The sequence below is a fragment of the Danio aesculapii genome, chromosome 3 (genome assembly GCF_903798145.1).
Source record: "Danio aesculapii chromosome 3, fDanAes4.1, whole genome shotgun sequence".
Taxonomy (NCBI): Eukaryota; Metazoa; Chordata; class Actinopteri; order Cypriniformes; family Danionidae; genus Danio; species Danio aesculapii.
This window is the reverse complement of record NC_079437.1, coordinates 40,489,624-40,504,561: the sequence shown is the minus strand read 5'-3', so window position 1 is coordinate 40,504,561 and position 14,938 is coordinate 40,489,624. Positions and strand designations below refer to the sequence as shown.

The 14,938-nt window shown below is 35.1% G+C and overlaps 2 protein-coding genes across 2 annotated transcripts; one reads left to right on the top strand and one right to left on the bottom strand.

Moving 5' to 3' along the window:
• Positions 1–3,710: 3,710 nt before the first annotated feature.
• On the bottom strand, positions 3,711–11,083 carry pdap1b (pdgfa associated protein 1b). The gene is made up of 6 exons (XM_056453979.1): positions 10,783–11,083; positions 10,467–10,558; positions 8,820–8,915; positions 6,715–6,833; positions 5,814–5,965; positions 3,711–4,208 (listed from the first exon to the last, which is right to left on the bottom strand). Exons 1-6 carry the CDS (start codon positions 10,793–10,795, stop codon positions 4,144–4,146), a joined length of 537 nt encoding a protein of 178 aa, XP_056309954.1. The 5' UTR covers positions 10,796–11,083; the 3' UTR covers positions 3,711–4,143.
• Positions 11,084–11,313: 230 nt separating this feature from the next.
• Positions 11,314–14,938, top strand: bud31 (BUD31 homolog). Its single transcript, XM_056453982.1, has 4 exons — positions 11,314–11,510; positions 11,730–11,852; positions 14,425–14,591; positions 14,712–14,938. Exons 1-4 carry the CDS (start codon positions 11,417–11,419, stop codon positions 14,760–14,762), a joined length of 435 nt encoding a protein of 144 aa, XP_056309957.1. The 5' UTR covers positions 11,314–11,416; the 3' UTR covers positions 14,763–14,938.

The window sequence follows — 14,938 nt, the reverse complement described above, 5'->3', positions numbered from 1 at the left end:
ATTCACCTGTCTAGATAAGGTCCCAGGGTTGACAGTGCATGTCAAAGCACAAACCAAGCATGAAGACAAAGGAATTGTCTGTAGACCTCCAAGGCAGGATTCTAACGAGGCACAAGGCTGGGGAAGGTTACAGAAAAATTTCTGCTGCTCTGAAAGTTCCAATGAGCACATTGATCTCAATCATCCATGGGGTCTGAGCTCCAGCATTCTTCTGTGGAGAAAGGAGAACCTTACAGGAGGACAACCATCTGTGCAGCAATCCACCAATCAGGCCTGTATGGTAGAGTGACTAGTTGGAAGCCACTCCCTGCCTGGAATTTGCCAAAAGTCATCTGAAGTACTCTCAGACCATAAGAAACAAAATTCTCTGGTCTGATGAGACTAAAATTGAACTCATTGGAGTGAACACCAGGCGTTACGTGTGGAGAAAACCAGGAACCGCTCATCACCAGGCTAATACCATCCCTACAGTGTAGCATGGTGGTGGCAGCATCATGCAGTGCGGATGTTTTTCAGCAGCAGGGAATTCAATTCAATTCAATTCACCTTTATTTGTATAGCACTTTTACTACGTAGATTGTGTCCAAAAGAAGCTAGCTTTCCCTAAAAAGATCATAGTAAAAATTGAAGCAGTGTAGTTCATTTTTCAAAGTTTAAGTTCAGTTCAGTTTAGCTCAGTTCAGTGTGGTTTAATAATTACTACTGTGGGTTCATATACTGAAGAGCAATCCATCGGTACACAGCTCCACAGATCCCGAACCATGCAAGCTAGTGGCGACAGCAGCGAGGAAAAAAAACTTAACCAATTGGCGAAGGTGAAGAAAAAACCTTGAAAGAACCAGGCTCAGATGGGCATGACCATTTCTCCACTGGATAAAAATTTTGTGCAGAGCTGCAGTCCAAGTGCCGGAGGCTGGAAGCTGGACCTTAGCGAAGACTTGTCTGTCCCTGGAGCGTTACAGGAATCAGTCTCATGTTCTCCACTCCTCCATGACCACCAGAGTAGCTGCTCAGAATACGGCCTGGTCCAGGATTATGGAAACCTTGGGATCATCTCGTCGCTGGTCTTGGATCGAATCAGTGGCGCTGCGTGGTCTGAGGGTCTCAGGATGAGTATCCCCAGGTGGAAATGGAGAATAAAGAGAATAATTAGCGTAGCTGCTGTTCATAGTGTATATAAACAAGATGCAGAGACCTGTGTGGAACACATTCATGTCTCATACTGCTAAGTGATGCACTGAGTGTATGCTTTACTAAACAGATAGGTCTTTAGTTTTGAACTGCGAGAGTGTGTCTGAGCCTCGGACGTTATCAGGAAGGCTATTGCAGAGTTTAAGAGGCTTAAATGAGAAGGCTCGAACCTCTTTGCTTGACTGCTATTCTAGGTACTACCAGAAGCACCTGAGTTTTGAGATCTTAAAAAGCAAGCTGGATTGTAGCGAGACAGAAGGTTGGTTGGATAAACAGGAGCTAGATTATTTAAAGCTTTATAGGCGAGAAGCAATATTTTAAATTGAATGCGAAACTTAACAGGCAGCCAATATAAGGAGGATAAAATTGGGGTGATGTGATCAAATTTTCCAGACCTGGTAAGAACTCTGGCAGCTGCATTTTGTTCTAGTTGAAGTTTATTAATAGAGGATGCTGGGCAGACAGTAATCCAGCCTTGAAGTCATAAAAGCATGGACTAGCTTTTCTGCATCTGAGATGGATAGCATACTTCGTGATTGGCAATATCTCTCAGATGAAAGAAAGCAGTTTTTGTGACATGGGATATATGATTTTCAAAATTTAAATTGCTGTCCAATATGACACCCAGATCTTTTATAGTACAGCTAATGCTAACTTTGTATCCCTCTAATTGCAGGTCAAGTTGTGAGATATGCTGTGTACAGGATTTCTGCATAGCAGTGAAAACCGATCCCATGTCTTCTAATAATGTCTCCCAGGGGTAGCATGTAAATTGTAAACAGCAAAGGGCCTAAACTGATCCTTGAGGCACCCATACTTTACTGTGCTGACTTGTGAAGGCTGTCCATTAATATTCACAAACTGGTAACGGTCAGCTAAGTATGACTTAAACCATTGTAGAGCCTGTCCCTGGACACCTGTAGAGTTTAAGCGATTTATGAGGGTATTGTGGTCAATGGTGTCAAATGCCGCACTAAGATCGAGTAAAACTAATAGCGAGATGCACCCTAGGTCAGCAGCTAAGAGTAGATCATTGGTTATTTTCACTAATGCAGTTTCTGTTCCGTGATGACAGTTTCTGTCAAAAGCCTTCTATTTTATCACTGAAAAAATTCATGAAGTCATCACTACTAATTTGCGGTGGAACATTTTGTTTCAAAGATGACCGATTATTTGTTCATTTAGCAATGGTGTTAAATAGGAATCTAGGATTGTTATGATTATTTTCTATCAGTTTGCGGAGGTGCTCAGCCCTGGCAGATTTTAGAGCCCTCCTATAGCTGGACATACTGTCTTTGTACGCAATTCTAAAGAATTCTTCTACAATTCTTCTTTTTTTTTCCATTTACGTTTCAGGCCACGGGTTTCTGTTTTGAGAGCGCGGGTATGACTGTTATACCATGGTGTAGTTTTATTCTCTCTAGCCTTTTTTAATTAGATTGGTGCCACAGTATTTAGTGTGCTAGTAAAGATGGCATCCATACTGCTGGTTACTACATCAAGGTCATTTGCGTTTGCATTTCGAAATAGAGAAAGATCAGGTAGGTTTATTTGGGAATTCATCTTTGGTGGACGGAACGATAGTTCTATTCAGGCAATATTTTGGAGAGGATCTGCTCATTTCAGGTAAACACAACTTATATAGTAAGAGGTAGTGGTCTGTAATATCAACTGGAAGACTCGTCAGGATAGAGGGAAAGACTAATGCAGCAATGTACAGAGACATCCTGAATAAAAAACCTGCTTCATAGTGTTCTTGACCTCAGACTGGGGTAACGGTTCTTCCAGCAAGAAAATGACCCAAACCACACCTCCAAAATATCAATGGAGTGGCTTCACAACAACTCTGTGAATGTCATTAAGTAGCCCAGCCAGAGCCCAGGCCCTAAATCCTATTGAACATCTCTGGAGAGATCTGAAAATTGCTGTACACCATCACTTCCCATCCAACCTGATAGAGCTTGAGAGGTACTGCAAAGAGGAATGTGCAAAAATTCCCAAAGACAGCTGTGCCAAGCTTGTGGCATCATATTCAAAAACTCTTAAGGCTGTAATTGCTGCCAAAGGTGCATCAACTAAGTATTGAGAAAAGGCTGAGAATACTTATGTACATATGATTTTTCAGGTTTTTTATTTTTTATAAATTTGCAACAATTTCAAAAAATCTGTTTTTACATTGTCATTATGGGGTATTGTGTGTAGAATTTGGAGGAACTTAATATTAGGTGCAAAAGCTTTGATTCTCAATCATAGCATGAAAAATTGTTATACTGTGATTTCCTGTAAATAAATGTTTAAAAGGCCAATATGTAGCAATATTTTCGTATTTGTAATTTGAAAAAAAGTTCTCAAACCTTTATATATTAAAACAAAGATTAACCCTTACCCAATAAATCCAGTTAGAGTCTCTCTTTTCTCCCCATAGCTGTACATTCAGGTTCAAACCTTCACCTTTAAAAAAAGGTCTTCATAAATGCTATTGAGAATAACAAAACAATTCACAAACTAAAACAGATGTGTTTTCAATAAAAAGTTCTGACACTTTATTGTTATCCTTTACATTATTTTAAGAGAATACCATCAGAACATCGCTCTAAATTACCCCAGGTCCTTTACAACTGAGGACAGACTATGGCGTCTTTATATTGTACAATCCCCTCAGTTACATGTGGCAATATGTTAATATATTAATAAATATAACTATATTCCTAATATCATTGAGTGAAAGCAAGCATTAAAATTGAACAAATCTGGGCTCTCAAAAGGCGTTTTGTTTTTGGACGATGCCCACTTTCTGGGTTAATATACTCTGAAATGTTCCCTTTCATTAGAACATCGTGTTACATCGTTTTGCGTCGCATACCTCACTATCATTTGCGTTTTCTTCAAAAAATAACATTGTCAATAGAACCGTATACTGTCCACAAAACCTCTGAGAATCCGCTATTTAAATTATTTGAGAGACAATGTATGCAGTCCTTTAGCTGCTGCTGCTGCCGCTGCTGCGTCTTCTTTTGCTGCAATGACAAAAAAAAACATCAATTTCTAGTTTCAGACATTTTCATACATTTAAATAGTTGTTCTATTACACTGCTAGGCATATAATAGTATCGGTTAAGCTGCAACATGGGTTCTATAACATGTATAATAACAAAATGAACACATATTGCTGATTCTAGAATTGTGGGTATATGTTTCGTGTCTCCAAGATAAAACTTTTTTTTTACAATAACTGATAAAACCTGAAGCCCTATATTGGCTATTATTGAGATCTTTATGGTATCTTATGACTAGATAAGATCTGTTTTACTAGGAAACCAGCCGAGTAGATTTTGTAGGAGCTTTATTCTACTTTTGGCCCATTTTTCCAAAAAAAAGTGCCACCTCATTTACTGCAGTTAACAGTAGCAGTGGAAGGCTGATCAATGAATTCAGATCTTTCGTACCTTTAAATAAATATCGATACTTGGATACACCAATGATGTTGCGCAGAAGCAGAATTATCACAATAAATCAGTATATCGATATTTTAAGATCTCTTTTAATAGGAGACTATCTGATGTATTTATTTAGTTTATTCTTTAATTCATTCAATCTTCCATGTTGTGTTATTTTTTGGGCCTATATACATATATATACCCACATACTTATATACATATACACACATATGTATATACATATACATATATATACCAGATTTATTAGCCCCCCTGTTTATTTTTCCCCCAGTTTCTGTTTAAAGGAGAAGATTTTTTTCAACACATTTCTAAATAAAATAGTTTCTAATAACTGATTTATTTTATCTTTGCCATAATGACAGTAAATAATATTTTACTAGAAATTTTTCAAGACACTTCTATACAGCTTAAAGTGACATTTAAAGGCTTAACTAGGTTAATTATGTTAACTAGGCAGGATAGGGTAATTAGGCAAGTTATTGTATACAGATCGTTTGTTCTGTAGACTATTGGAAATATATATAAAGCGGCTAATAATTTTGACCTTAAAAATGTTTTTTTAAAAATTAAAAACTGCTTTAATTCTAGCCGAAATAAAACAAATAAGACTTTCTCCAGAAGAAAAACATATTATCAGACATACTGTGAAAATGTCCTTGCTCTGTTAAACATCATCTGGGAAATATTTAGAGAAGAAAAACAATTCAAAGGGAGACTAATAATTCTGACTTCAACTGTATATATATATATATATATATATATATATATATATATATATATATATATATATATATATATATATATATATATATAGACTCCCACTATACCTATTTTCACCATCTCTGCCTCTGAATCACACACTCAGCTTCCATTATCATGAAATAATTAAGTCAAGCTTTCATCTTTTTTGTACGTTTACTCTAACAAGTTAAACCGGTTACTTGCATAACTTGTCATTTCAGTTATAATGCAGTACATTTTGTGCCTGCCCCTAGATTCTAGTCAACTCTTTTACATAGATTATAAAAAGAGTTTAAATAACAAATAATTATTAACTGTACTTTAAATGGCCTATTATAACAACATCATTCATGTTCATTATCACAATTAACAGTGTTATTGAATATCTCCATGTCTAAATGCTACCGAATGCTGCTTATTTACCTTTACGTTCCTCGTCTTTTTTCCGTGCAGCCTCCTCACGCTGTTTTCTAATAATGGCAAGTCGAGCGAGGTCAGCTTTAGCTTGATCCGTCTTTCCTGCTAAATGCATTTTCATATACCTCTCTTTCGCCTTTTGCTTTTCAATCTCTTCTCTGAAATGTGGAAGAAAAGACACATTAAAAGAGCTGAAGAAGTACTCATGGACATGAGATTATTAATTTGTCTAAATGTATAATATAATATTTTAAACAATGAAGCAAAGTGTGAGCAGTAATGAATAAAACCGATACATATATTACTGTAATAAAGATAGAGTACACAAAGAAAAATTGCTGTGAACACTCCATAATCATAATTTAATTTCACGATAACAGTTCATGATGTTCAATTCAGAACTGCTGATGTCCACGAACACAGATGACAGTATCAACACATGTCATAAGTCATATCTTTTAGAAGACTTCCAGTTGTATATACAATTTCACCAAGCATGTAATCTCCTTGGTATCTTGTAATTTCAATTCAGTTCAATTCACCTTTATTTGTATAGCGCTTTTACAATGTAGATTGTGTCAAAGTAGCTTCACATAATAGGTCATATTAAATTGGAACAGTGTAGTTCAGTTTGTAGTGTTTAAGCTCAGTTTAGCTCAGTTCAGTGTGGTTTAAAAATCACTACTGAGAGTCCAAACACTGAAGAGCAAATCCAACGATGCGCAGCTCTACCAATCCCAAACCATGCAAGCTAGTGGTGTCGGCGGAGAGGGAAAAAAAACTTCACCAATTGGCAAAAGTGGAAAAAAAAAAAAACTCATGATAATTATGATAATAATTATAATAATCACCACATTGCATGAACACACCTAATGAGATTGGCTTAACTCACCCCAGCGTCTCTTACCTTTCTCTTCTGGAAAGCTGTTTGGGCCCCTCGAGTTCTATTTCTGTCACTTTCTTCGCTTTCTGGGCGATTCGATTGGGATTTTCGATCTCTATCAAGCCCTCGACCCCCTTTCTTTTCTGTAACCAAATTGAGATTGCCAGTGTTGTTAATGTTAACGTTGAAAATAAAATATACTGACTAATTTTGTTAATTAAAATAAAACTAAAAAGAAAAAAAAAAAAAGAAAAACGAGCTAAACAGGCAAGCAGAAGGACTTTGACTATCTTTAGGAACCATATATAAATATTATGTAAATTGTGTGTTTGTAAACATATATTTTATTTTTTTTTTATTGTATTTTGTTTTTGTTATTTTGTCATTATCTATTTTTCAGTGTTTCAATTCATTATTTCTATTTATTTATTATTATTTTATTTACTTATTTTATTATGTCATTTGAATGTTTATAAGTGTGTGTGTGTGTGTGTGTATATATATGTAAGAAGGTTGTGTAAATGTGCTGCTTTGTAGGCTGCATTGTTATTGTATGCCTAGCTGATGGGAGAAAAAGGAAAAAAAAATCAATAAACATATTTGGGGGAAAAACAAGTTAAACTAAAATCATAAATTTAGCATCTGAATCTGAATTCAATTAAGTTCAAGTAACTAAAGTACAAAGGCTGACAAAACAACATAAAGCTAAACAGAAATATACAATTGAAAGCAAAATTAAAATGTGTGTTATTACAAAAATTATATTTAGGGATGGTAATTATTATAATGATATTCAAGAGTATTTAACACCTTAACTAACAGTTTTCAATACAAATAAAACTTGTCTAAACCTGAACTTATCCTGACAAACTATACATGTATCATATGTACATATAATTTTAGTGATTAACAGTTTTATTGATCATTAAGTAAAACACAGAATCGAATCCAGTATCGCTGTACAGAATCAAACTCTTACTGTTAACAAACCCAAACAAACTAAAGCCCAACTAAGGTCACAACTTGGCTATAATTAAATAAAATTAATATAAAAAGTCAGAAAGTAAGAAGAAAAAAAATCAACTAAGAATAAATATGACAATAAATTAGGATAATAAAGGGCAGCACAGTGGCGCAGTGGGTAGCACAATCGCCTCACAGCAAGAAGGTCACTGGTTACTGGTCACTGGTCAGTTGGCATTTCTGTGTGGAGTTTGCATGTTCTCCCCATGTTTGCGTGGGTTTCCTCCTGGTGCTCCGGTTTCCCCCACAAGTCCAAAAACATGTGAATTGGGTAAGCTAAATTGTTTGTAGTGTATGCGTGTGAATGAGTGTATGGATGTTTCCCAGTGATGGGTTGCAGCTGAAAGGGCATCCACTGCGTAAAACATATGCTGGATAAATTTGCGGTTCATTCTGCTGTGGCAACCCCAGATTAATAAAGGGACTAAGCCGAAAAGAAAATGAATGAATGAGGTTAATAAATGAAATCAGCTCTTATAAACCCATCAGATAACACTGTCATAACAATTCTCAATCTTTGACCCATCCCATTTCCAAAAAGTTTAAGTACTTGAACCGATGTTTATAGTAGAAGTATACTTTGTCCATCAGCTTATATGCTATTTTTACCAAAGCAGCCATTTTGGCTAATTCTATACTGCACAGTGGCCACTGCTGAAAGGAAGGGGAATCCTCGGATTTCCTGAGGATTATTTCAACCAATTAGTAAGCTGGTTTGAACCCAAGATTTTGTGTGTTTAGGTTTAATTTCAAAGTCTGTCCACCCACCAAATGTATATATAATTCAAGTGTGCAATAGAAGACAGGGTTAATATTGCAGCTGCTTGAGTATCACAAAGCCAATCTTCATCCATAAGACCACTGAAACACACATTTATAATTGCTACATTATAGAGACAGCGGCTAATCAATGACTAATCAGAAAACAATGTTCTGCTCCACCCAAACATGTTTCATTTAACTGTGTGATGTTGGAGAAGCTGGCTAAAGGTTCAAATACTGCCACACTGGTCTCTTATATTGTAAATAAATCTGAGATAGATGCCTAGTCTACATGTATGGATAGTAACATCCTCGTACTCATTCAATTCTGAGATATAGTGTACCTGAGACCCATCATCGTCACTGTCCTCTGAGCCCGATGCTGTCAGTTTGTCTTCACTCAGGTTGTCATTCACTGCTGCACCTTCTTCTTCTTCATTCTACGACGCACAGTTCAACATGACACAAACAGCAATGAATTAGCTTAGCTGATTTGATCATCGAGAAGACAAATATTTTATGATATCATTGAAATTCATTACAACACATTACAAATCAGTATTAGCCCTATTGGAATTATTGGAATTCAATTAAACTCGTGTGGATTTAATTCTCACAATGGCTTAACAAAGAAAAAAAAAAACTTTTCTGACAAAAAATGATCAAATAATATAAATATTGTTTTGAAAATACATTTATTTTAACTGCGTAGCTATCACTTTCAGCTAAAAGTTGTGATTAATATTTTTGCTGCTATGCTTTGTCAATAGGAATATACATTATTATTGATATATAATTGGTAATCATCAAAATTTTGGCCCAAAAGAGGATGCGATATGAAGAAAATTGATCCAAATTGGTATTTCTTTAGAAATAAATGCAAAAAACATTTGACACATTTTATTTTAACCATATGAATACAGTATCATTCAGAACAAACTCATAAAAAACTCAGGAAAAGTTCATTTTAAGTAACTAAAAGACTATTTGCATAATTTCACATTTTGATTTAAATGATGTGATAAGAACAACATTTAAAAATGACACATTCATGCTTAATATCTATCTTAACTTATTTGCTAAATTATCTTAATTATTTGATAGCACATATTAGGCATGGGACGATAACTGTTTTCAAAGTATACCGCGGTTTGGAAAAGTCAAGGTTTTAAAACCGCCAAAATTTTCTGCTATAATGCTCTTTAGGTATTTGTAAAATTATTTATTTACATGTTTTGTTTTGTTTTTAGACAACACTTTCTCCAGGAGAAAAGATATCCAAAAATGGCATTTTAAATGGTGAAAAAAATCTGTGTTATTAAAACTAATGAAGACAGCAGAAGTCGATGATTGCTTTGAATTAATTAGTCTGAAATGATTACTGCTCCAAAATATTTTAAATGTTTCTTAAAATAAAATATATTGTGTTCAAAGAGGGAAAAAGTTCTTGTTTTTTAACCCAGACATTTAACGAGAATATGTTTTAGAGCAGTAATCATAATACCGTGAAATCGTGATATTTTTATCCGAGTCATAGTGTCAGAATCTTATCCCGGCCCATGCCTAGCACATATATATAGTAGTCAACATCTGAAGTGGATCATCACATTTCAACATATGAACAACGCCCATTCTTTTTGGACATTTTTGTAACAATATTTTGACCCACTTCAAATGCTGACTACTGTATATCGATACATAATAGTTACCACTAAATGTTGGAACTTTCTAGAACAACTTGAATTAGTCAACATGTTGCATTTAATGTATGTACATAGAAGTTGAAATCAAATAACACAAAGTGTGACCAATGAAATTAACTAATATAAGTGACTGTATCTACCAATAATAACAAGCATTTGGAAAATCAGAGTGAATTTCCATTTTATGGCAACTTTAAACAGCAGTGATGCTGAGAGATACTGCTCAATACTAACACTCTCCCATAAATGCTAATGCTAAATGTCACTCATTCTTCAACACAAACTGACCTTCTTTCGTTCTTTTTCTGCTTTCATTTGAGCATCAATTTCTTCGGGACTTGTGTAGGTTCTCATGCGACCTTTATGGCCACCTTTTTTCCCTATTGTAAAACACATGGGTAACCATTTTCAAACGACATTGTTTTCAAGTTTAGAAAACATTCATACAACGCAGTAAAAAGTTAATATATCTATATAGTCTCCACGTATTATCAGTCATAACAACAGACTGTGACAGCAGAGCGTTCACGAGCACGAGCTCATGACGTGTACCGTGTGAACGTGCTCAGTCACTGACCACACAAAAAACAAAACAATCTCTTACCTCCTTTAGGCATAGTGAAGAATAAACTTGACTTGATATAAAAATAATCGAGTTAAACACAGTAGCAGTCCCAATAAAGGCTTGGTACACTGATGATATCAGGTTGCCACAGTCCACAACCTCGCGTATTTAACTTAAGTACTGAATGCCAGTATTTAATTGCTCGTGTTTTTAATCGGCTCGGGTGATATACAGTAAATGACACCAACACAAAATCCCACGATTATGTAGGTAGTCATCGATTAGCATTTAGCCAGCGGGTCCATGTTCTTATATTTACATGCAGGCACACGATCAGACACCTAGCCTGATGCAATATGGTGGACCACATAATAACTATTACAGCTGTACCATAATAAAACTGTTACTGATATCTGAGATAGTCTGGAATTTATAACAAACAATGTCAGCTTTTGGATGCGTCAAAATATAACGCTGACAATAATTGTAGTTGGTTTTTTATGTGTAAGAACAAAGACAGCTTGATGACGTAACTTTAGTGTAATGAAATACTGAAAGGACCTTTGGTGTGACGCCATAACTCTGCGCCTGAGATCGGGGATGTTCTAGAGCAGCAGCTCGTTTTTTTTTGGTTAATAGCGTCGAGTTGATTGTAAATTCCGAAAATAAAATAATGCCGAAAGTAAAAAGGAGTAGAAAACCTCCTCCAGATGGGTGGGAGCTTATAGAACCGACTCTTGACGAGCTGGATCAGAAAATGCGCGAAGGTTTGTTTTACCATCGACGAGCTTGCCAGAATGCTAGCAAGCGCTAACGATTGTTTACTTGATTTTGATTGTTGATTACTAGACCGAATGTTAGAGCAATTGAAAAACTATAGGCTAATTAGCATGTTGAATAAAATAGGTAATTAGACTGTAATGATATGAATGATTTCATATTTTGAGTCTGCTACTGAGTGATTAACTGAAGCTTTCAATTCCCAGCTGAAACCGAGCCACATGAAGGCAAACGTAAAGTTGAGTCTCTGTGGCCAATCTTCCGACTTCACCACCAACGTAGCCGTTACATCTTCGACCTTTTCTACAAGAGGAAGGCCATCAGTCGAGGTATGAATTTCGGTTGAGTTTTGTCGACATCAGTTTTATCAGTGGGGGACGAAGTGCACAAATCAAGTTCTTCTTAAGAGGACTAATAAATCTAAAGTATTGCTCCCGTCAAAATATTATGTACCATTTTTTATGTAATTGGACTACAAATGTACTTTTGTTGTAATCTGATGGAATGATAACCTTGGATAAAAATATCACAATTTGACGGTATTGTGATTACTGCTCTGAAATATATTCTTTTGGACTACAAATGTACTTTTGTTGTAATCTGATGGAATGATAACCTTGGATAAAAATATCACAATTTGACGGTATTGTGATTACTGCTCTGAAATATATTCTTTTTAAATGTCTGGGTAAAAAAACTAAAACAATTTTCCCGTTTGAACACAATATATTTTATTTCGAGAAACTTTTAAAATATTTTTGAGCAGTAAACATGTCAGTGTAAATGATAAAATGAATCATTGACTTCTGCTGTATTCATTAGTTTCAAAAACACAGATCTCTTAACAATTATAACGACATCTTTTCTGCTGGATATACTGTTGTCTAAAAAACACAAATAAAAAAAAAACATTTGAAACAACCTTATTTATGCTTTAGGAACAGTATAACATAAAATTTTGACGTTTTAAAACCTTGACTTTTCTAAACCGCAGTATAGCTTGAAAACGATTATCGTTCCATGCCTAGTAATCACAATACAGTGAAACCGTGATATTTTTATCCAAGGTTAACATACCATCAGAATCTTATACTGGCCCAGGCCTAATAGGGCTGCACGATATTGAAACATAAATTGACATTGCAATATATTTTTTTCTGCAATATAAATACAATTTCACCAGATGACTTAAGTAGTTTTATTTGGAAAGTCATTAATTTAGATTGATTGTGATGATTTTGTAGGGTAATATATTATATGCATATAACAAACAAACTACAGTCAGAAAAAAACCCCACCATGGAGCAAATAATAAAGTGAAATAAACAGTGCTTTGTATTTTAAGTCTAACTGTATTCAGGCACAGAAAGTGTATAATAAAATGTAAAATAACATTGGATAAGTTTCATGAATAATTAAATTAATCTTTATTTAGCTTCTTGTGTTATTAAAATGCTTTAAACTCTCTTAAAATGCTCACACAGTAACAGGCCTTAAAACACTATATCATGGTCTAATTCTGCAGTGTCTCTGCAATCTCATGTGTTTTGATCTGTGGCTCCGGGTATCTCTGAACCAGCATCGCAATCCTCCACCCCCGTTGCAGGAGCATCCCGCTCGTGAAAAACACACACTTAGACCCCGTTTACAGTAATACGTCTTAGTTTTAAAATGGCATTTTAAAATAAAAACGATTCACGTCCACACTGGCCTTTCAACTAGCTTTTCTGAAAAGCCCTCCTTCCACACTAAACTGCTGAAAACGCACATCACCTGACCACACATACACTCGTGTGCATGAGCTGCAGTGTATGTACACGTCTGAGCTCCAGGCAGTCAGCGGGTGCTTTGAGCACAAAACCTTAGAGAGCAGTGCACGTTGGACAGTTTATCAAGGGTGTACTGCTGGATCGCATCTCACTATAGTTGTTAAACGTGATATTGAATTAATCTAGTCTCTATCTGACGACGTCTTTTGAATCCATCAGGTAACATGTCACAGCATCAGTACACTGCATCAATCTTTCGCTTTCACACTTGTACTTAGTCATTTTAGTGAAAACCTCAGATACTGTTGGTTCCTGTTGGTTGTGCACGTTTTTTACCAACCAAGTTTGTTGATGCCATTATAATGACACAGATCACTCTGCCTATTCATGCCAGAGAACAGTGGAATAAGTGATTGACAGGTGGTAATATGTAATTTGTCTTTATTTATTTTTGATTTGGTTATGGGTAAAACAAAGACCATGCGGGTCAGGTAGTTGAAACGGTAGGCTACATATAATTAATTCACTGCCATCTATGACGACGATGCCATCGTCCATGGTGATGTTTCACATTAGACAACGTACAATGCCAAATTGGTCGACATTGGCCAACCCTAGCTCCTGGTCAGCTATAATCCAGACTCAACATTGCAAATCCTGAGATGTGACAATTGTGGATGCACACATTGCAATATCGATGTTGAAACGTTGTATTGTGCAGCGCTAATGTTAGGTATAATTGTATATTTTGGTAAGGTTTTATCAATAACCACAACGTCAACAAAGAATAATTAATTCTTTGATAATAAATCATTTTGTTTTTAATTGAAAATAATAATAACAATTATTTAAGATGTCAAAAAAAAAAAAAAAAAAAAAAATATATATATATATATATATATATATATATATATATATATATATATATATATATATATATATATTATCCCTTTAAATTATGAAAAACAAACATGTTGTTATATTTATTTGTGTGAGAAAGTGTGAGATTATGTTTTGGAATGTAGTGAAGTAAAGGTTTTCCAAACTAAAGTACGCTAGGTGCTGCTTAGTACTGTTTTTTTTCTTACAGTTGTTTTTTGCAAGTTAAATCATCTTTTATTTTCCTCTGTAGAGCTCTATGAGTACTGCATCAGAGAGGGTTATGCAGACAAGAATCTGATCGCCAAATGGAAGAAACAGGGCTATGAAAATCTGTGCTGTCTGCGGTGCATTCAGACACGGGACACTAACTTTGGAACAAACTGCATATGTAGGGTTCCTAAGGGCAAGCTCGAAGTGGTAAGTTATGAATTTATAAAGACAATTAAGAGTTATTCAGTGCATTCATGTGTTGGAAATTCAGTTTTATTATTAACAACTGTGTGTGTGCTGAATCTGTTTTGTTCTCTGTTTTCTAAGGGTCGTATCATTGAGTGCACTCACTGCGGATGCAGAGGATGTTCTGGATGAGTCCGCAGGAACAGGCTTTTTGACTTTACTGAACTTTTGCTTTGTATTTTTAATACATTTATTGGTTTGTCATTTATGACGTTGGATCTCTTGTAATCGTATGATTATTGTTTGTGAATGCATTTTTTTTTTTTTTTTTTTTTTCTGTATTTTTATTAAATTGTGCTGTATCTTAA

Bases quoted from the DNA above. Each gene is read 5' to 3' on its own strand.
- pdap1b (XM_056453979.1), bottom strand. The intron at 8,916-10,466 runs GTCAGTTTGTGT...TGTGCGTCGTAG, and splicing joins CAGAAAAAGAACGAAAGAAG to AATGAAGAAGAAGAAGGTGC. The intron at 4,209-5,813 runs GTAAATAAGCAG...TTGTCATTGCAG, and splicing joins AAAAGACGAGGAACGTAAAG to CAAAAGAAGACGCAGCAGCG.
- bud31 (XM_056453982.1), top strand. From the start codon at position 11,417: ATGCCGAAAGTAAAAAGGAGTAGAAAACCTCCTCCAGATGGGTGGGAG. The intron at 11,853-14,424 runs GTATGAATTTCG...TTTCCTCTGTAG, and splicing joins GAGGAAGGCCATCAGTCGAG to AGCTCTATGAGTACTGCATC. The intron at 14,592-14,711 runs GTAAGTTATGAA...CTGTTTTCTAAG, and splicing joins CTAAGGGCAAGCTCGAAGTG to GGTCGTATCATTGAGTGCAC.